At 48.4% G+C, this 22,720-nt stretch overlaps 1 protein-coding gene across 1 annotated transcript in view; it reads left to right on the top strand.

The window, feature by feature from the left end:
* The first annotated feature begins 1,863 nt into the window (after positions 1-1,863).
* Positions 1,864-22,720, top strand: part of LOC117089164 (E1A-binding protein p400-like) — a 127,930-nt gene continuing 107,073 nt past the window's right edge. The window contains 2 exon segments of the mRNA XM_033220068.1: positions 1,864-2,001; positions 18,129-19,498. Of these exon segments, the coding sequence (XP_033075959.1) occupies positions 18,164-19,498 (1,335 nt within the window). The 5' untranslated portion in view covers positions 1,864-2,001; positions 18,129-18,163.

The following is a 22,720-nucleotide window of genomic DNA, read 5'->3' as shown; positions in this document are numbered from 1 at the left end:
GGATAAAGTGGTATTTGGTTGTAGTTTTGATTTGTGTTTCCTTAATGTCTAATGACGCTGAACATCTTTTCCTGTGCTTGGTCATTTGTACATCTTTTGAAGCATACATATTCCTTTGTCCATTTTTAAATTTTGTGTGTGTGTGTGTGTGTGTGAGACAGAGTCTCACTCTATCACCCAGGCTGGAGTGCAGTGGCGTGATCACGGCTTCCTACACCCTCAGCCTCCCTGGGCTCAAGTGATTCTCCCTCAGTCTCCTGAGTAGCTGGGACTACAGGTGTATGCCACCATGACTGGCTAATTTTAAATTTTTTATAGAGATGGGATCTCTCTATGTTGCCTCCCTGGGCTCAAGGGATCCACCTACCTCAGTCTCCCAAAGTGCTGGGATTACAGGCAAGAGCCACTGTGCCTGCCCTGTCTTTTAATTGTTGTGTTGTAAATTATTTACTTTGGATACGAGTTCCATGTCAGACATACGAATTTACAGTAATTTCTCCTATTCTGTGGATTATCTTTTTTAAATGGTGTCATTTGCAGCACAAACGTTTTAAATCGTGATGTCCAGTGTATCTGTCTCTTTTGTTAGCTGTGTTTTCAGTGTCTTATCTAAGAAACCACTTCCTAAACCAGAACCCTGAAGATTCACGCCTATGTCTTTATTTATCTGGAGACAGAGTCTCATTCCATTGCCCAGGCTGGAGTGCAGTGGCATGATCTTGGCTCACTGCAACCTCCGCCTCCCGGGTTCAAGCGATTCTCCTGCCTCAGCCTCCCGGGTAGCTGGGATTACAGGCGCCAGCCACCACACCCAGCTCATTATCTGTATTTTTTTTTTTTTTTTTTGAGATGGAGTCTCGCTCTGTCACCCAAGCTGGAGTGCACTGGCCAGATCTCAGCTCACTGCAAGCTCCGCCTCCCGGGTTCACGCCATTCTCCTGCCTCAGCCTCCCAAGTAGCTGGGACTACAGGCGCCCGCCACCTCGCCCGCTAGTTTTTGTATTTTTTAGTAGAGACGGGGTTTCACCGTGTTAGCCAGGATGGTCTCGATCTCCTGACCTTGTGATCCGCCCGCCTCGGCCTCCCAAAGTGCTGGGATTACAGGCGTGAGCCACCGCACCCGGCCTCATTATCTATTTTTAGTAGAGACAGGGTTTCACCATGTTGGCCAGACTCGTCTGGAACTGCTGACCTCAAATGATCCTCCCGCCTCGGCTTCCCAAAGTGCTGGGATTATAGACGTGGGCCACGTCTTTGTCTTTTAATAGAGTTTTATCGTTTTTGGCCGGCCGTGGAAGCTCGCACCTGTAATCCCGCCCAAGGTGGGCGGATCACTTGAGGTCGGGGGGTTCCAGACCAGCCTGGCTAACTTGGTGAAACCCCCCTCTCTACTAAAAATACAAAAAATTAACCAGGCGTGGTGGCGCGAGTCTGTGGTCCCACTTAGTCGGGAGACTGAGGCAGGAGGCTCACTGGAGCCCCGGAGTTCGAGGCCAGCCTGGGCCACACAGGGTTTGGGTCTTGCATGTCAGCCTGGTCTGTTTGGTGAATCTGCGGAGTGTGAGAACTGACGGCCCACTTCTGTTCCACGTGGGCGCATTTCCCGAACTGCGCGTGGAAAAGCCGGGCTGCTGCGCCTCCGTCAGTCTCAGCCCCGCCTCCATCAGTCTCGGCTCCGCCCCGCCTTCCTCAGTCTCGGCCCCGCCCCCCCGTCAGTCTCGGCCCCGCCCCCCCTCCGTCAGTCTGGGCCTCGCGTTCGGCCTCGCCCCTGCCCACCGCGCAGTCTCGCGGCGCCCTCGTCCTCCAGCGCCCTCGCGCGGTCAGAGCCGCGCCGCGAAAGCGCAGCTCTACGGGAGCGCCGACGCGCGTCCCTTCCGGCTCGCCGTAGCAGCCTTGCCGCCGCTTCCTCCCGCCGGGGCCCCGGATGCGATGAGCGGCTGCGGCGCCGCTTCCATCCTCCCGCTCTCCTGACGCGGCCGGAGCGCAGCCCGGAGGCCCAGGGTAAGTAAGGGCGGAGACGCGGGAGGCTCTCCGGACGGCAGCGGCCAGGGCCCGGGGGTCGCGTAGCCGCAGCCGCCGGCGTACAGGGCCCGGTCGCCGGCCGGCCTCGGGCTTCGCGTGGGGACCAGGCCGTGGTGGCTGCCGTGTGCGACCCCGGGCGGGCGACCCGGCTGAGGGCTCACGGGCCCGGGTCTTTCGTGTCGTAGCGCCCGTCTCCGGCAGGTCGCGCGATGCGCGCCCGTTTCGCTGGGTCCCCCAGGCTCCTGGGCTGGGGGCGTGGCCGAGGGCAGCTCGGCCTGGCGGCCTTGCGGGAATCGGGGGACTCCGGCCGGCGCCTCCTGGTTCTCGGGGCTGCGGGGGTGGCTGTTGCTTCTGGCGCGCGCGTGGGCTTCCCTCGCGCTCACGAACGCGACGCTGAGGTGCGAGGATGGGACGTCCAGAACCACTTCCCTGAGGCGCGACGGGGCGAATTCATCCAGAGCTTAAGGACCCCGCGCCACGGGTGTCCCGGAACGCGCCGCCACGGGGGTTACAGCGCGGGCCGAATCCGCTCCTCGTCGGCGTAGACCCGCCTGGTCCTCCACGGCCGAGCCTTAGTAATCGCCGCTGTCTCCGCCGGGAGCCCTCCCCGCACACACCTGCGGCCCACGGGCCTCTGCTCAGCTGTCGCCGTGTCAGTGACAGAACAGTAACGCATCCCGGTGCTTTATTAGTATTACTTTTTGAGGCGGTGTCTCGCTCTGTTGCACAGGTCGGCGTGCAGTGGCGCGATCACGGCTCACTAGAGCTTCGACCTCCCGAGTGGTTGGGGACCGCAGGCTTGGGCCACCATGCTCGGCTAACTTTTTATTTTGTTTTGTTTTGTTATTTTATTTTATTTTTTTTGAAACGGAGCCTCTCTCTGTCGCCCAGGCTGGATTGCAGTGGTGCGATCTCGGCTCACTGCAACCTTCGCCTCCCGGGTTCAAGTGATTCTCCTGCCTCAGCCTCCCGTGTAGCTGGGACTGCAGGCGTCCGCCACCACGCCCGGCTATTTTTTTTTTTTTTTTTTTCTGTATTTTTAGTAGAGACGGGATTTCATCGTGTTGGTCAGGCTGGTCTGGAACTCCTGACCTTGTGATCCGCCCTCGTTGGCCTCCCGAAGTGCTGGGACTACAGGCATGAGCCACCGTGCCCGGCCAATTTTTTTGGGTTTTAGTAGAGACGGGGTTTCACTGTGTTGCCCAGGCTGGTCTCGAACTCCTGAGCTCAGGCAGTCCGCCCTCCTCCCCCTCCCAAAGTGTTAGGATTACAGGCGTGAGCCATCACGCCCGGCCAATTTTTTATTATTTGAATTGGGGTCTTGCTCTGTTGCCCAGGCTGGTCTCGAGCTCCTGAGCTCAAACAGTCCTAGCGCCTTGCCCTCCCAGTGCTGGGACTGTAGCATGAGCCGTGGCGCCGGGACCGTGGACGTGTTCATAGGGCTTCTCTCTGGGTTCATGGATGAGTTGTAGCCTTTTTTTACTTATTTGTGTTCTGTCTTTCTTTTTTTTTTAGCAGAATATGTGCGATAAAATGATTTTTGTAATTCTTATTATTTTTAGACAGAGTCTCACTCTGTCTCCCAGGCTGGAGTGCAGTGACAGGATCTCGGCTCACTGCAACCTCTGCCTCCTGGGTTCAAGCAATTCTCCTGCCTCAGCCACCTGAGTAGCTGGGACTACAGGCGCCCGCCACCACGCCCGGCTAATTTTTGTATTTTTAGTAGAGACGAGGTTTCACCGTGTTGGCCAGACTGATCTCGAACTCCTGACCTCTTGATCCGCCTGCCTCGACCTCCCAAAGTGCTGATGACAGGCGTGAGCCACTGCGCCCAGCCTCTACTGGTCTCTTAAACCAACTTCAGTTAAGCTTTTGGTCTCTATCTCTCTACTGAAACAGCTCCTTTGGGGATTTCTGGTGCCTCCACATTGCCAGGTTCCCTTTCAGCAGCTCTTACAGCAGCAGCTTGTGGCTTCCTTGAAACATTATCTCCCTCAGGCATGGAGACACCCCTCTTGAATGGTTCTCCACTTACCTTACTGGCTGCTACCCACAGTCTCCTTGCTGATCCCTTCTCATCTCTGTTACCTATGAATACTACACTGCCTCAGGACAATCCTCAGACCCTTTCTCTGGTCTATAAGTCCCAGGTATTATAATCGTGTGTCGGCTGAACCAAACTTATTGGCATGTCCCGCATTGCATCTGGCTGGATCTGTCTACCCCACACTGCTACTTTTACATGTGAGAAATCTGTTTCTTTTTTGTGTGTGTTTGTTTGTTTGTTTTATGTGTGTGTATGTTTTTTTTTTTTGAGACGGAGTCTCACTCTTTCGCCCAGGCTGGAGTGCAGTGGCCTGATCTCGGCTCACTGCAACCTCTGCCTCCTGGGTTCACGCCATTCTCCTGCCTCAGCCTCCTGAGTAGCTGGGACTACAGGTGCCCGCCACCACGCTAGGCTAATTTTTTGTATTTTTAGTAGAGATGAGGTTTCACTGTGTTAGCCAGGATGGTCTCAATCTCCTGACCTGGTGATTCACTCGCCTTGGCCTCCCAGAGTGCTGGGATTATAGGCTTGAGCCACTGTGCCTGGCTGAGAAACCTGTTTCTTACACGCTCTGTTCTCTCTCAGTCGGGCAGCTTCACTCTCTCTGTTGCTGTGGTTACAGCACCTTGTAGTGAACTGTGCATTTCTTCTGCATCCTAAGTCTGACCTGTCAGTGCTTTCTAGAGTGGTCTCAAACATGACTTCTGCAGTTTACTCTCAGCACGGCAGCTGAGTGATGTGTTTAAAACAGAAATCACATCGTGTGCTTCTCTGCTCCCTTCATAGTTTCTCATCTTCAGACCAAAGGCCAGAGTTCTGAAGGCAGTTTCTGGAGGCTGTTAGCGACCAGGCCTCTGCTGTCTCTGTGGCCTTGTGGCCCAGCACCCAACTGATCACCTCATGACCCCAGCCACTCTCCTTGAGCCACCAACTGCACCTGGCTCAGCGCTTGGGCACATGTTGCTTCTGTCTAGCACATTGGGCCCTACATGGGCGTGGGTCTCACTCTCACCCAGTGTGTTCTTTCAAAATTCTGTTCTTCAGAGAGTCCTTCCCTCCTTGCCCTGCATCACGGCAACTGGCCCGCCTCCCCGAGGTAGCTCCCCCTTATTGGGCATAAGTCTCTTCCATTGCACTTAGTACCTGGCACGTGCCACTTTGCTTTGCTCACTCTTAGATTCCCAGTGTGTCAAACAGTATCTGATATTAAATGTGCAGTAACTATTTGTTGAATAAGTAGATGAATGCAAAAGTTCTTTTTTAAAACACTGGGTTTGGTAGGGACCTAGGCATACAGAAGGGATTAATAATTAAAAGCAGTGCTTTAGTATTGGCTTGGAATGCTAATGAGTTGGAGGAGGGAAACTAGCTCTTCTGGTGGGAATATGTTTGTGCAGCAGGTAGGTCATGCTGCAGGTAGATCTCGGATTTTGGGAGGCAGAGATGAAAGGTGAAGGAGTGGCTTGAGCCAAGTTGGAGGTGGGAGTGCTTGAGGCTGTTCAGGAAGGATTTAGTTACCAGGTCTTGCCTTCCGTTTGTGCAAGGTTTGGCATCCCATGCAGGCTGCCGTGGTGTCTCTTCATAAGGACCATCCACAGGTTTTGTCCATCGTTCTATTTCCTTGCATTGAAATTCTTCTGTTTTCTCTCTCGGCCCCCTTGCCCCTCAACTTTATGTTTTAGGGCTTATTTTGTATGGAGATTAATCTTTGCCTTCTCTGTCCCAGCTTAGCCTCTGGGGTCCTCAGTGGGAAATACAGCATCTTATTTCCACGGAGATTCGACAGTCTGTCTCAGTGCTGATGACAGTGTGTGCTTGGGTGGACCTGCTTTGCAGCTAGTGGCTGGCTGCAACCTGCAGTAGGCTGGTGGAGCTTTTTTTTTTTGAGATCCAGTTTTGCTCTTTTTGCCCAGGTCGGAGTTCAGTGGTGCATCTCCGCTCGGCTTACTGCAACCTCCGCCTCCCAGGTTCAAGTGATTCTCCTGCCTCAGCCTCGAGTAAGTGGGATTACGGGCACCCACCACCACACCCAGCTAATTTTTTTTTTTGGTATTTTTAGTAGAGATGGGGTTTCGCCATGTGGCTGGTCTCGAACTCCTGACCTCAGGGGATCCGCCTGCCTCGGCCTCCCAAAGTGGTGGGATTACAGGCGTGAGCCACTACACCTGGCCTTTTTAGCCTCTTTTTTTTTTTTTCCCTGAGATGGGAGTCTTGCTCTGTTGCCCAGGCTGGAGTGCAGTGGTGTGATCTCGGCTCACTACAAGCTCCACCTCCCAGGTTCATGCCATTCTCCTGCCTCAGCCTCCTGAGTAGCTGGTACTACAGGCACCCGCCACTGCGCCCGGCTAATTTTTTTTGTATTTTTTAGTGGAGACGAGGTTTCACCCTGTTAGCCAGGATGGTCTTGATCTCCTAACCTTGTGATCTGCCCGCCTCGGCCTCCCAAAGTGCTGGGATTACAGGTGTGAGCCACTGCGCCCGACCTTTTCAGCCTCTTTTTACAGGTGGAAGAGCAATGATTCAATCCCTGGCTTCCCTTGGGGAGCCTGACCCTTGCTTCTCAGCCAGTCTGTAGAGGTGTTTGTGTCCCCATTGCCTTTAGGAGTTGAAATCCTGGTCCTCAGTGTTTTCTTCTAGACCCAGCCTCCGTTAGGCCTGTAATCTCAGCCCTTCCTTCATGGTTTCTGCTTTATATCTTGTCAAGGAATGTTTTATCTTATCTTGGTGCATTGTTTTAAAAATAAAATTTTAAAATCATTTATATTCAGAGTGGAAGGGAAGGTCTTTGCATATCCCCACTTCCATCTTGTTTAATTTTTTATTTTATTTTATTTATTTTTTTTACACAGAGTTTCTTTCTGTCGCCTAGGCTGGAGTGCAGTGGCGCTATCTCCGTTCACTGCATCCTCTGCCTCTCTGGTTCAAGCGATTCTCCTGCCTCAGCCTCCTGTGTAGCTGGACTACAGACACCCACCACCACGCCCGGCTAATTTTGTATTTTTAGGAGAGACAGGGTTTCACTGTGTTGGTCAGGCTGGTCTTGAGCTCCTGACCTCAGGTGATCCGCCCACCTCAGCCTCCCAAAGTGCTGGGATTACAGGTGTGAGCCGCCATGCCCGGCCGTTATTTAACTTTTTAAAAAAATTTACACATAGTAGGATTCACTTTCTTTGGTGTAGAGTTCTGAGAATTTAGGCAAATGTGTAATTTCCACCACAGTTAGGATACAAAATAGTTTCTTCAATGCCCCCAAAATTTCCCTCGTGCTGCCCCAATTACATCTTCCCCGTAGTTCTTGGCAGCTGCTGATACCTGTCTCTGTGTGTCTGTCTGTTCCAGAATGTCATATAAAGCAGGGGTCCCCAAGCCCTGGGCCACAGACTGGTACTGGTCTTTGGCCTGTTAGGAACTGGGCTGCACAGCAGGAGGTGAGTGATGGGTGAGTGAGTGAAGTTTCATCTGTATTTACAGCTACTCACTTTACTGCTTGAGCTCTGCCTTCTGTCAGATGAGCAGCGACATTAGATTCTTATAAGAGTGCGAAGCTGAATGTAAACTGCACATGTGAGGGATCTAGGTTGTGCGCTCCTTGTAAGAATCCAATGCCTGGTGATCTGTCACTATTTCCCATCACCCCCAGATAGGACCATGTGGTTGCAGGAAAACAAGCTCAGGGCTCCCACTGATTCTACATGATGGTGAGTTATATAATTATTTTATTATGTATTACAATGTAATACTAATAGAAACTGTAATGTGCTTGAATCATTCTGAAGCCATCCCTGCTAGCTGCCTGTCTGTGGAAAATTGGTCTTTTACGAAACCAGTCCCTGTTGCCAAAAAGGTTGGGGACCACTGATATATAGGGAATCATTCAGTTTGGAGCCTTTTGAGTCTGCCTTTTTTCGTTGAGCATAATGCATTTGAGATTCACCCAGGTTTTTGCATGTTCCAGTAGTTTGTCTGTTTGGTTTTTAAGATGGAGTCATGCTGTGTTGCCCAGGTTACAGTGCAGTGGTGTGATCTCGGTTCACTGCAAGCTTGCTTCTCAGACTCAAGTGATTCTCCTGCCTCAGCCTCCCGAGTAGCTGGGATTACAGGTGCCTGCCATCATGCCCAGCTAATTTTTTTGTATTTTTTGTTTGTTTGTTTTAAGATGGAGTTTTGTTCTTGTTGCCCAGGCTGCAGTGCAATGGCATGATCTTGGCTCACTGCAACCTCTGCCTCTTGGGTTCAAGCGATTCTCTTGCCTCAGCCTCCCAAGTAGCTGGGATTACAGGTGCCTGCCACCATATCTGCCTAATTTTTTTTTTTCTTTTTAATTTTTAGTAGAGAGGGGGTTTCAACATGTTGGCTAGGCTGGTCTTGAACTCCTGACCTCAAGTGATCTGCCTGCCTCGGCCTCCCCTTTGCTGGGATTACAGGCGTGGTGAGCCACTGTGCCTGGCCTTTTTTTGTATTTTTAGTGGAAATGGGGTTTCACCATGTTGGCCAGGCTGGTCTCAAACTCCTGACCTCAGTGATCCACCCACTTCGGCCTCCCAAAGTGCTGGGATTACAGGTGTGAGCCACCGCGCCCAGCCCCAGTAGTTTGCTTGTTTGTTTGTTTGTTTGTTTGTTTTGAGACGGAGTCTTGCTCTGTCGCCCAGGCTGGAGTGCAGTGGCCAGATCTCAGCTCACTGCAAGCTCCGCCTCCCGGGTTTACGCCATTCTCTTGCCTCAGCCTCCTGAGTAGCTGGGACTACAGGCACCCGCCACCTCGCCTGGCTAGTTTTTTGTATTTTTTAGTAGAGACGGGGTTTCACCGGGTTAGGCAGGATGGTCTTGATCTCCTGACCTTGTGATCCGCCCATCTCGGCCTCCCAAAGTGCTGGGATTACAGGCTTGAGCCACTGGGCCCGGCCAGTAGTTTGTTTATGTTTTTGTTTTGGAGATGGGGTCTCGCTCTGTCACCCAGGCTGGAGTGCAGTGGCGTGATCATAGCTTACTGTAGCCGTGGCTTCTTGAGCTCAAGCGATCTCCTGCCTTACCCTCTCAGGTAACTGGGACTGTAGGTGTGTGGAACCACGCCCTGTTAATTTTTTATTTTTTATTTTTTTTTTGAGACGGAGTCTCGCTCTGTCGCCCAGGCTGGAGTGCAGTGGCCGGATCTCAGCTCACTGCAAGCTCCGCCTCCCGGGTTTACGCCATTCTCCTGCCTCAGCCTCCCGAGTAGCTGGGACTACAGGCGCCCGCCACCACGCCTGGCTAGTTTTTTGTATTTTTTAGTAGAGACGGGGTTTCACTGTGTTAGCCAGGATGGTCTCAATCTCCTGACCTCGTGATCCGCCCGTCTCGGCCTCCCAAAGTGCTGGGATTACAGGCTTGAGCCACCGCGCCCGGCCAATTTTTGATTTTTTGTAGAGACGGTATCTCACTGTGTTGCCCAGGCTTGTCTTGGATTCTTGGACTCAAGACATCCTCTGGTCTCAGTCTCCCACCGTGTTGGGATGACAGGTTTGAGCCACTGTGTCCAGCCTGTTTGTTTTTATTGTTGAGTACTCCTCCTTGGTGTGAACATACCAATTTGTCAGTTCGCCCATTGATGGACATTTGGATTGTTTCCAGTTATTTGTTTTCCATCTTGTCTTTTAATAAAGGTAACGCGTGAATAGTTCACATTGAAAGGTATCCAAACAACACAGAAGGACCTAGAGCTCGTTAAGCGTTCCTTTGCCCTTTCTCCCAGTTCATCACCTCCCCACAGCTAGCAAATTTGGGATTCATTTTTCTGGGTTTCTTTCCATACATCAGAACATACATTCTCAGTGAGGGCGATATCTCCAACAAGGGAGTCATAGTTAGTTCTTGGAAGAAGGGTGAAAAAATGTAGATATTACAGTGTTTTGTGGCCTCCCAAAGATCCCAACACCTGAACAGATATACAGTGTAGTGTATCTGTGTACAGCTGTGGCTTTAAAATTTCATGGGGAGGCAATTAGAAAAACTTATAAAAATGTTCCTTAGCGGGACCGTGGAAAAGTAAAGATCGGGAAACAACAGAATGATGGATTGGGGATTCATAACCTTATTACTTGGTGTTGGATGAAGCACTTTTTCAGTTTTTCTTGAACTTCTCTCACAAGCTGAAATAAATCCCACCTGGTCTAGTGTAGGGGCTTTGGTTCATTAGGTTACGGACCCACTACCACCTCCATGATTTAAAATCCCTGGAATTGTAACCTATTAAATGGAAGGGACATTGGAGACATTGAGGGAAGGCTTTCCTGTTGATCCACCATTACAGCACCCTGACAGTTCAGTTCTCTGTAGTAACACACAGTGTGATAAGCCCTAGACAATTTAAAAATTCAATTTAGCCCACTTTGTATCATTCGGAATTTATATATTTCAGGAACTAGTATGGAACTTTTGTAATGTGCCTTTTGGTGGGAGAATAATGAAGGTTTTGTTAGCATGTAGATCTTGGGTTAATAGCTTTTGTTACGTGACATCTAGTGCTACTATCTTATATTGAAAGTATTTTGTGTAACATTTATTATGAAAAATTTCAAAGATACACAAAGATTGAAAGAATTTTGTGGCTGGCCGGGCGCGGTGGCTCACGCCTGTAATCCAAGCACTTTGGGAGGCTGAGGCAGGTGGATCATATGAGATCAAGAGTTCGAGACCAGCCTGGCCAATGTGGTGAAACCCTGTCTGTACTAAAAATACAAAAATTAGCTGGTTGTGGTGGCTCACACTTACAGCCCCGGCTACTTGGGAGGCTGAGGCACAAGAATCACTTGAGCCCAGGAGACAGAAGTTGCAGTGAGCCGAGATTGTGCCACGGCACTCAAGTTTAGGTGACAGAGTGAGACTCTCTCAAAAAAAAGAGAAAATTTTACGGTGAACACTAGTATACCTGCCACTTAGTTTCCATTAAACATTTTACCATACTTGCTTCATCATACCTGTTTATCTATTTGTCTTAAATTTTTTTTTTAAAAAGCATTTCAAAATGTGTGTGTGTCAGCATCTCTGTAGAGAGTTGAAATTAAAATTAGGGGCCAGGCCAGGTGTGGTGGCTCATGCCTGTAATCCCAGCACTTTGGGAGGTCAAGGCAGGAGAACTGTTTGAGCCCCAATAGTTCGAGAGCAGCCTGGGGAACATGTTGAAACCCTGTCTGTACAAAAAAGTACAAAAATTTGACTGGGCACAGTGGCTCATGCCTGTAATCCAGCACTTTGCGAGGTCGAGACAGGTGGATCACTTGAGGTTAGGAGTTGGAGACCAGCCTGGCCAGCATAGGGAAACCCTGTCTCTATTAAAAATACAAAAATTAGCCGGGCATGGTGGCGCACACCTGTAATCCCAGCTACTCAGGAGGCTGAGGCAGGAGAATTGCTTGAACCCAGGAGGCGGATGGTGCAGTGAGCCGAAATCACGTCGCTGCGCTCCAGCCTGGGTGACAGAGTGAGCCTCCGTCTCAAAAAAAAAAAAAAGTGGACGTGATGGTGTGTGCCTATAGTCCCAGCTACTTGGGAGGCTGGGGTGGGAGGATCACTTGAGCCCAGGATGTGGAAGTTACAATGAGGTGAGAGTGGGCCACTGCACTGCAGCCTGGAACAGAGACCCTGTCTCTGAATAAATAAGTAAAATTAGGGGCCAGGCATGGTGGCTCACGCCTGAAATTCCAGCACTTTGGGAGGCTGAGGTGGGAGGATTGCTTGTGGCCAGGAGTTTAAGACCAGCATGGGCAACATGGTGAAACCTTGTCTGTACAAAAAATACAAAAATTAGCCGGCCATGGTGGCATGCATTTGTAAGTCCCAGCTACTTGGGAGGCTGAAGTGGGAGGATTACTTGAGCCTGGAAGGCAGAGGTTATGGTGGGCCAGGATTGTGCCACTGTACTGCAACCTGGGTGACAGAGTGAGACCTTGTGTCAAAAAAAGAGAAAAAATTAGGAGTTAAAATTGAGTTAAAATTAGAAACATAGTCATTAAAAATTTTTAAAGTTGTTTAGCCATTGTTGGTAGCTTTGCTGTCCATTGGGATACCTGTACTATGTTTTTGAGAAGTGTTATTTTAGGTGAACAGTTTCTCTGCATTATAGTTGCTTGTCTTTGTTTCTCTAACTTGTTTATAACGTCACTGAGGTCGGGAGCCATTTAACAAAATTGAAGTATAATTTACATATGGTGAAAGTTTATGCTTTTTTTTTTGAGACGGAGTTTCGCTCGTTGCCTAAGCTAGAGTGCAATGGCGCAATCTTGGCTCACTGTAACCTCCGCCTCCCGGGTTCGAGCAATTCTCCTGCCTGAGCCTCCCTAGTGGCTGGGATTACAGGTGTGCACCAGCATGCCCGGCTAATTTTGTATTATTGGTTAGGGATGGGGTTTCTCCATGTTGGTCAGGCTGGTCTTGAACTCCTGACCTCAAGTGATCCACCTGCCTCAGCCTCCCAAAGTGGTGGGATTACAGGCATGAGCCAGCGCGCTCATCCAAGTTTATGCTTTTTAGTGTACGGTTGAATTTTTTTTCTTAGTCCATTTAATGTTACCATCTGTGTACTTTTTGTTTTTTTGAGACAGAATCTCGCTGTGTTGCCCAGGCTGGAGTGTAGTGGTGTGATCTTGGCTCATTGCAACCTCCACCTCCCAGGATCAAGGGATTCTCCTGCCTCAGCCTCCTAAGTAGCTGGGATTACAGGCATGTGCCACCATGTCCAACTAAATTTTGTATTTTTAGTAGAGACGGGGGGTTTTACCATGTTGGCCAGGCTGTTCTCGGACTCCTGACTTGAGGTGATCCGCCTGCCTCGGCCTCCCAAAGTGCTGGGATTACAGGCATGAGTCACTGCACCTGGCCCATCTGTGTACTTTTGAGAGACACATTCCATCTTGTAACCATCATCACAAATCAAGCTGTAGCTACCGTTCTTTACTTCCCCATTTCCTCATGCCCCTCTCTAGTCAGCTCCGTCTCCGCCTTCAGCCCGTCAGGTTCTGTTCTAGTCTCTGTCCCCACAATTTTCCTTGTCCGGAATGTCATGCCAGTGACCCACACAGCCCTCGGCCTCGTAATTTGGCATCTTGCACCTGTGAGACTCAACTGTATTGTGGGTGTGTCAGTGGTTTGTTCGTTGGTGTTGCTGGATTGTGTCTGTTGTATGGCTCTATCACTATTTGATGTGTCTGCTCATCGGGGAAGGTCAGTTTTAATATTCTGATATGTTTCAGTGGATCTTTTTCTGTATGTTTAACTTAGTAGTGATTGTGTTATGCAATTGGTAACCTGCTTTTTTCGCTTAATATATCTGGAAATTTTGGTTTTATTATATTTTCCATCTAGAACTTCAACATTGGAAATTTCTGATTATGCTTTTTAATTTTTTTTGTTATTCTGCAGTGAGTATTATTTATGTACAATTTTTTAGGTTGGTGGGTTAATTTCCTTCAGATAGATTTCTAGAAGTAGTGTTACTAGGCCAAAAGTTTTGGGGTCAGATGTGTTCCTTCCACTTTCCTATTGCCGTATGCAGTCTACTCCTACAGGGCGTTTTTTTGGTTCTGAACCCATTTGAAATCTTTTCTACATCTTCCCAAATTGCTTCTGTTAATTCCCTTTAGCAGAATTAGTGGAGTGCCAGTTGTCTGATTTAATGTCTTGGCTAAGTGGGTCTGGGGAAATATTTATTTTAGTCTATATTCCTCTTTTTAGTAGCAAGGTTGGTCGTTTTCCTCTCAGCTGGTTAAGTACATGCTGTTCTCTTTTTGTGAACTTTTTTTTTTTTTTTTGAGTAGGAGTCTGTTGCCCAGGCTGGAGTGCAGTGGCAAGATTTTGGCTCACTGCAACCTCCACCTCCCAGGTTCAAGCGATTCTCCTGCCTCAGCCTCCCAAGTAACTGGGATTACAGACATGTGCCACCAAGCCCGGCTAATTTTTTGTATTTAGTAGAAACAGGGTTTCACCGTATTGGTCAGGCTGGTCTTGAACTCCTGACCTCAGGTGATCCACCCGCCTCAGCCTCCCAAAGTGCTGGGATTACAGGCGTGAGCCACCATGCTCAGCTTCTTTTTGTCTTTAATTCATTTTTCTACTGGGATTTTAATGTTTTTCTTACTGATTTGTATGAGTGCTTTTTACAGTATTGGTAATAGCTTTTTGTCATACCTACTTCAAATATTCTTTCCAAGATATTTAGTTTTAGATTTTGATGATTTACTTTTTGAGTTTTAAACATTTAAAAATTATCTTCAAATCTTTCTGTTTTTTCAGTTACAACTTTATGATTTTTTTTTTTTTTTGAAACTGAGTCTCGCTCTGTTGCCCAGGCTGGAGTGCAGTGGCCGGATCTCAGCTCACTGCAAGCTCTGCCTCCCAGGTTTATGCCATTCTCCTGCCTCAGCCTCCTGAGTAGCTGGGACTACAGGCGCCCGCCACCGCGCCCGGCTAGTTTTTGTATTTTTTTTTTTTTTTTTTTTGAGGCGGAGTCTCGCTCTGTCACCCAGGCTGGAGTGCAGTGGCCGGATCTCAGCTCACTGCAAGCTCCGCCTCCCGGATTTACGCCATTCTCCTGCCTCAGCCTCCAGAGTAGCTGGGACTACAGGCGCCCGCCACCTCGCCCGGCTAGTTTTTGTATTTTTAGTAGAGACGGGGTTTCACCGTGTTAGCCTGGATGGTCTCGATCTCCTGACCTCGTGATCCGCCCGTCTCAGCCTCCCAAAGTGCTGGGATTACAGGCTTGAGCCACTGCGCCCGGCCAGTTTTTTGTATTTTTTAGTAGAGACGGGGTTTCACCGTGTTAGCCAGGATGGTCTCGATCTCCTGACCTCGTGATCCACCCGAAGTGCTGGGATTACAGGCTTGAGCCACTGCGCCCGGCCAACTTTATGATTTTTAAGGTTAGGAAATTGAGTTTCCTTCAGAGATTTAGTAAATATTCACTTTTGTGTTCCAGTTTAACATTTTTTTTTCTAACACCTACCAGAAGGAACATTTGGATTTTTCTTTATTTCATTTTGTTTTACATTTAATATAAAACTTAGAAAGTTAGCTTATAAAAATGCTTTATTTATTTATTTGCTTGTTTGAGACAGAATTTTGGTTGTGTTGCCCAGGCTGGAGTGCAATGGCTCAATCTCTGCTCACTGCAACCTCCACCTCTCAGGTTCAAGCGATTCTTCTGCCTCAGCCTCCTGAGTAGCTGGGATTACAGGCGTGTACTACCACGCCCAACTAATTTTTTTATTTTTAGTAGAAATGGGGTTTCACCATGTTGGTTAGGCTGGTGTCGAACTCCTGACCTCCAGTGATCCGCCTGCCTTGGCCTCCGAAAGTGCTGGGATTACAGGCCCGAGCCATCAGGCCCGGCCACTTAATTTATTTTGATGTATGGTTTGTGATGAGAGTTTAAGTTGAATTTTCTCAATGCATTAATTAGTTTCTATAACGTAACTTTACAATTCCTAACGCTTACGTTTCCCTTGGTTTTCTGAAGTACTGTATGTGAGAGTTTCTTTCTAGCCATCATTTCCTCTTACTGATCTCCTTTGACACTCTGGGAATGTATCGTAAGGAAATAATCCCGAATATACTCTACCTATGTTAATTTAGCTTTTGTGCCAGTTTCACACTGATCTCCTGTCGTAATGCTTGTTTAATAAGATCAGGAACAGAAGCTTGTTTTGAAAGTAATAAGCATTGTTAACTGCCCCCACCTGGAGCTCCTGTCCCTGCACCCACTCTGACGGGCTCTCTGCTGAGTGGTGGGAGGGGCATGCTCTTGGGTTTCTCTGTGGCCCTGCTCTTCCCTTAAGCTATGTTTGCTGCAGCCGGCGTGCTGTCTTCTGACTCCCATCTTCAGAAACTAACCATCTGATCAAAGCATGCCTTTCTGCTGCTAGTTTAAATGTGCACTGTAAAAATGTTTGTAAGGAATATACTTGCGCATTTATAAATTCTGTAGTTTTTGATTTCATATATACGTATATTTCAGCCGGGTACCCGAAACTTGGAAGAGCCTTATACGTTTTGTAACTTCTTTTTTTTGGGATGGAATCTTGTTCTTCATTGCAGCATCAATTTCTTGGGCTCAGGTGATCTCCTCCTTCAGCCTCCTGAGTAGCCGAGACTAAGGCTGCTACATTGCCACCATGGCTGGCTAATTTTTGTATTTTTCTTACAGAGATGGGGCCTCACTGTGTTGCCTAGGCTGGTCTTGAACACCTGACCTCAAGTGGTCCTCTTGCCTCAGCCTCCCCAGGTGCTGGCATTACAGGTGTGAGCCACCATGCCTGGCCATTTTTTATCCTCTTTAGATTCATGATTTTTAAAAATCCACTGTGCATTTTCTCATAGAGATAAGCAGTGATGTCCTTGTGATGAACAGGGGGTCTTGTTTGTCTTGGAGGAAGCAAGAAGAAGCTCTCTGATAGCTGTCCAGCCAGGGTTGAGGTGAAGGCTCCCCAAAAAGACGGGGCAGCTGGGTATGTCCAGCAGGACTGGAGAAGTCTGAATGGTGGCATCCAGGTCAAGCTGGCTTCTGTGGTGGGCCTAAATGTGAACCGGAACGTTGGGGGGTGGTGTGGCTTCTCACCCACTGACTCAGTGCTAAACTATGACACCAAGAGTCCATCTTCTTCCCTTGAAAACTTGAATGAGACTTTTGCTCCTTTATGACATAAATTAGTTATTAAATAGGTCCAAGCAGCAGCCACCCCCTTGATGTGGGACAGTGTCTCACCTCTCCTCTTGGAATGCTGGCACTCAGTTGGGTGCCAGGTGCCACTCACCATTGCATTTGCACCCTTGCTTCTCTTAGGGGAGAAAGAGCGACCGCAATGGGGAACAGATGGGGCTGCAGTGGTGGGGCCCACTGCTTACTTTTAGTCCTCCTTTCCCCTGTAGATACTGGAGTCTGTAGCCCAGGTCTGACCCTGTCTCACCCCAGGGTTACCCTTGTCTGCTCCATCCTCTGCTTCATCCTGTCTTGAAAGCTGACTTTCCTCAGTGGCCCCATCTGCTCCTCCACGGCTGTTTCTCGTCCACTTGTGCTCAGCAGCGTTTGGGTTACAGCTCCTTTGAGGTTGTGGTACAGCCTCCCAGAGGGTTTGCAAAACCAGAAAGGCGACTCACCCCAGAGTAAGAGCCAGTCCTGGCCATCTCCCTTCTCTCTCCCTTGAGACCTTCTCAGTTTCTTCTCTTCGTGTGTTCTTAGGGAGAATGTTGAGATCTGAGGCCGTTTCCTACCTTCCACTCCAGGACTTGATGTCATATTTTCTCCTAGCTCCTGGCATAGGCTGGCAGCCTCCCCAGGGCAAGGACCGTCTTACCCGTGTCTGTCTCTACTCTCCTGGGGTAGCACTGGGCCTGACACACAACTGGGGCTCAGTGTCTTTGAACTGGATTTACAAGAGGAGAGTTTGCAGTTGAGGTAGTCCTGGAGGTTGATAAGAACTACTGGCTGGGGAAGGCTGGGTATTTGCTTCTGGCGAGGTGGTGCTGCACACCCTCATTCAACAAGAGTCACAGAATGCGTCCTGGGCACTGGACGGCAGTGAGCAGGGAGCTGTCCCTCCGTAGGGAGAGGCGGGCAGAGGCTGGAAAGGGGCCTCCTGGTCCACAGCGTGAGTGTTGGCTTTAGACCTTGCTCTTCTGCCTGCCGGCTGTGTGGCCTTGAACAGCTCACAGATACTCCTATAGCTCAGTCTCCTAGTCCTTCAAATGGGGTGTGAGTAGTGCCTACCCCACAGGGCGGCCGTGAGGATTTGAGGGATGACCTGGTCTCTCTAAGCGCCCACACAGGTTAGCTGCTGAGGTCAGCGATGATTGGTACGTTCCTCCTTCAGTAGGTGGTTTAGATTACCCACCCACTCCCATGGGGCCCACCCCAGGCACAGCAGTGACTGAGGACACATTTCTCCAGCTGTGCCATATTGAATGTGAGTCAGCTCTGTCGTTTGAATCAGATGCGGTGGGAAGATACTTTCACAGTGTCTTTTCAATGCTGTTAAATGATAATAAAACAATTATGTGTGCCTTCAAGTAACTTGATTTTAATTTTAATTTTTAGGAGAACGACACGTTGGATACAGAAGGGAGGTGATCATGCACCATGGCACTGGCCCCCAGAACGTCCAGCATCAGCTGCAGAGGCCCAGGGCCTGCCCTGGCAGTGAGGGTGAGGAGCAGTCGGCCCACCCCAACCCACCCCCGTCCCCTGCAGCTCCCTTCGCTCCCTCAGCGAGCCCATCGGCACCCCAGTCTCCCAGTTACCAAATACAGCAGCTGATGAATAGGAGCCCTGCAGCCGGGCAGAATGTGAACATCACCCTGCAGAGCGTGGGCCCTGTCGTCGGGGGAAACCAGCAGATCACACTGGCCCCACTGCCGCTCCCCAGCCCCACCTCTCCAGGCTTCCAGTTCAGTGCTCAGCCTCGGCGGTTCGAGCATGGGTCGCCATCATACATTCAGGTCACGTCCCCACTGTCCCAGCAGGTCCAGACCCAGAGCCCCACGCAGCCCAGCCCCGGGCCGGGGCAGGCCCTGCAGAATGTGCGTGCAGGTGCTCCTGGCCCTGGGCTGGGCCTCTGCAGCAGCAGCCCCACGGGGGGCTTCGTGGATGCCAGCGTGCTGGTGAGGCAGATCAGCTTGAGCCCATCCAGTGGCGGACACTTTGTGTTTCAGGATGGGTCAGGACTCACCCAGATCGCCCAGGGAGCCCAGGTTCAGCTCCAGCACCCGGGTACGCCCATCACAGTCCGAGAGCGGAGACCCTCCCAGCCCCACACACAGTCAGGGGGCACCATCCACCACTTGGGACCCCAGAGCCCTGCAGCCGCGGGTGGGGCCGGCCTGCAGCCCCTGGCCAGCCCAAGCCACATCACCACGGCTAACTTGCCACCACAGATCAGCAGCATCATCCAGGGCCAGCTGGTCCAGCAGCAGCAGGTGCTGCAGGGGCCGCCGCTGTCCCGGCCCCTGGGCTTCGAGAGGACGCCTGGCGTGCTGCTCCCCGGGGCTGGGGGCGCAGCGGGGTTTGGGATGACGTCCCCACCCCCGCCCACCAGCCCTTCCAGGACTGCCGTGCCCCCAGGCCTTTCCAGCCTCCCACTCACGTCTGTGGGGAACGCGGGAGTGAAGAAGGCTCCCAAGAAGTTGGAGGAGATTCCCCCAGCCTCTCCGGAGATGGCACAGATGAGGAAGCAGTGCCTGGACTATCATTACCAGGAGATGCAGGCTCTGAAGGAGGTCTTCAAGGAGTATTTGATTGAACTGTTTTTCTTGCAACACTTTCAAGGGAACATGATGGATTTCTTAGCTTTCAAGAAGAAACATTATGCCCCGTTACAAGCATATCTTAGGCAGAATGATTTGGACATTGAAGAAGAGGAGGAGGAGGAGGAAGAGGAGGAAGAAAAATCTGAGGTTATCAATGACGAGGTAAGAAACAGGAGTTAATTTGCTTAGTCATTTTGCTACAGTGAATTAAGTAATAATTTATTGAGCCTGCGGTATTTTAAGGTTTTGGTTTCACAAGGATTTGAGCCATAAGTAGACGTGAAGAATATGTTTGGCCTCCTTCATGGGAAGGAAGAGCTGTTGAGCCCAGAAGTGTCAGGAGGAAGGGACGGAGCTGCGCTACGATGAGTGCGTATTCAACACCCAATGTTTTCATTGAGCACCAAGGGTTCATCTCAGGTTCAGAGAGCTCAGCCAGCGTGTCCAGTTTTTCCCCCTTGTATCTGGGTGTGGTTTGTTGGCTGACGCTGACAGCTATCACCGGCCAAAAGTGTGAAGGCCCAGCACCCTTTGTCTGGTTTTCCAAGTTTCACATTTTACTTCTCTAGAGCTCCTTAAAAACACCATCAGCATGGTTTTCAAACCGATTTAAGTCACTAGCTTTTTATAATAACCAGTCATAAGTCACTAGATGTATGTATATGGGACCTTCATCATTAAAATAGTTATTATGGCAAAAAACTAGTTTGAGAACTTACTCAATTTTTAGATGTAGTCTTAAGATTTGAGATCACACTTAAAACTCATTTTTACAAATACCTATTAAGTGATATTTAAGAGTGACTCTTTTTTAGAGAGTATACTTTTTGGGTGCCTGGAATGGCACATGATAAACCCCTTAACTGAGATTTCTTAGTACCAGGGTGAGTCTGAGACTTCCTGAAAACCAGAGTGAGAGCGGATTGGACCGTGACGCACTGTATTTTGTGCCTTTGTGTTCTGTAGTGTATACTATGTTGGTGGAGCTTATTTTGTTTTATGATACAGTTAAAATAATTTAAATATTTGTCAGCTCTTCTGCAAAGAAATCCGCTTTTGGTGAACAAAAGCTAGTCTCTTTGCTCAAGCAGTCCTTACTGGTATCTATGGATGTATTTGTGTGACTTTGCCATTTTGTGTTTTCTTTTAACACCTTTTCCAGGATGGACTATATTTATTTTTCAACAGGTTTATATGATTATTTTGAGGATTTCACCTCTATTGTCCTGAAACAGTAAAATTCATTTCTCTTATGTTTGTATACCAATGTTGTCTGTAAGCTCAATCCCCCTTATCTGTCTTAGAAAGAAAACAAATTCGTTTTTCTAACTTCCTGCTGAAAAAGACCTTTGCCATTCTGACCCTACATATAACAGAGTGGCTATCGTGCAAATTTCCTACGGAGTTCTTAGGGCTTTGTTACTTGAAGTCTGTCTGCCATATGCATTTTTAACATTTGAAGTTGCAGAATCTAAAGATATTGCACTTTGACTTAAATTGTAGTTTCTGCAAGGTTTGCAGTTTGAGTTAGGTTGTTGTGCTATAAATCTGTCAGTTCAGTATCCTTTTACAGGATTTGATGCAAAAACATTCCATTTTTAAACCCCAAATGTCAGTGAGCTATCAGCAATAAAATTCTAACAAAATTTTGAGCAGTTGTAAAAATCATGTTGCCTTTTTTTCTCAAAATATTTCCTCTCAGGTAAAGGTTGTGACAGGAAAGGATGGGCAGACTGGGACTCCTGTTGCTATAGCAACCCAGCTTCCGCCAAAGGTTTCTGCTGCTTTTTCATCCCAGCAGCAACCATTTCAGGTACTTTTCGATGGTTCTCAAATGTAGTCTCATCCCAAACTTTTCCTTCATCCAGATATTTTAACCTTCGATATACTACTTGCTCTTCAGCATTTTTTTTCCAGAGCCCATGTCTTATTTTTAAACAGTAAAAAATCTTCCTGCATATACAATATAAAATTACATTGCATGAGTTAATGATGACACAGATCTTAGTGCATTATTTTCTTTCGTATACTTGTAATGCGGTAGTAGCTTTAGCCTGCATGTCATCTAATACTTAGTCCTGTTGAATGTGTACTCAGGATTCCTTGTGTGCTGTGTTTTACATGTTGGTTCTTTCTTGTGTCCTTTATCTGTATTTTGAGAACAGTGCAAAACAATAAGGAAAAAAAGATTCAAGTAGATGATACATTGGTATTTTCCATAGCTGGAGGAACTGCTGAAGTGAAATATCCTTCTGAAATCATCAGGACCATAGGCTTCTAAACGGATATTAAGTGAATGCAAACTGATTTTTTCAATTTTTTGCAAATTCACTCTGTTACATTAGTAATGCCAATTAGTTTAAAAACACAGGTCACTCACGTCTGTAATCCCAGCACTTTGGGAGACTGAGGCGTGCGGATCACCTGAGGTCAGGAATTCGAGACCAGCCTTGTCAACAGGGTGAAGCACTGTCCCTACTAAAACTATAAAAATTAGCCTGGCGTGGTGGTGCATGCCTATAATCCCAGCTAATCAGGAGGCTGAGGCAGGAGAATTGCTTGAACCCGGAGGCGGAGGTTGCAGTGAGCGGAGATTGTGCCACTGCACTCCAGCCTGGGAGTAGAGCAGGACTCCGTCTCACAAAACAAACAAACAGACAAACAAAAACAAACTGTCAAATTTCTACTAGTTTTGGAATAGATAGTGCTGGGTTGTGAAAGCAGTTTCATCCTTGGGATTTTTGTTGTTATTTTAAATTTTGATATAATTTCAAATGTACATAATAGTTGCAATAATTATTTAAAAAAACGCTTATACCCTTTACCAAATTTACCAGTTGTTTTTGCCCCATTTGCATTATTTTCATTCTCATATATATATACACCTATATAAAACATATCATACTCTTTTATCTGTAAATAATTCAGCATGTGTTAGATAAGACTGTTTCCTTACCTAATGGCAGTACAGTAATAAATATCAGGAAATTGTACATTAATACAATAATGTATTCTAATCCATAGTTTATATTCAAATTTCATCTTTTGTCTCAAGGATGTCCTTCATAGTTTCTTCCCCCCCAGTCCAGTATCAGGTTGTCATACCTCTCTGGCCTCTTTAATCTGGGTTGGTTTCTCAGTCTTTCAGGACCTTGGCTTTGGCCTTGGCCTGGGCCTTGAGAAAGTATAGACCAGTTATTTTGTACAATGTCCTTTGGTGTGGGATTGTCTGATGTTTTCTTGTGTCCTATTTGGATCATGCATTTTTGAGAAGATTGCTGTAGAAATAATGGTATGTCCAATTCAATGTCTTATCGGAAGGCTGTGATGTCACTTTGTCCTGTAACTAGTAATGTTACCTCTGACCACTTGGTTAAGGTGGTT

The sequence above is a fragment of the Trachypithecus francoisi genome, unplaced genomic scaffold (genome assembly GCF_009764315.1).
Source record: "Trachypithecus francoisi isolate TF-2019V2 unplaced genomic scaffold, Tfra_2.0 Lachesis_group11, whole genome shotgun sequence".
Classification (NCBI taxonomy): domain Eukaryota; kingdom Metazoa; phylum Chordata; class Mammalia; order Primates; family Cercopithecidae; genus Trachypithecus; species Trachypithecus francoisi.
This window is presented reverse-complemented; position numbering and strand designations above follow the sequence as displayed.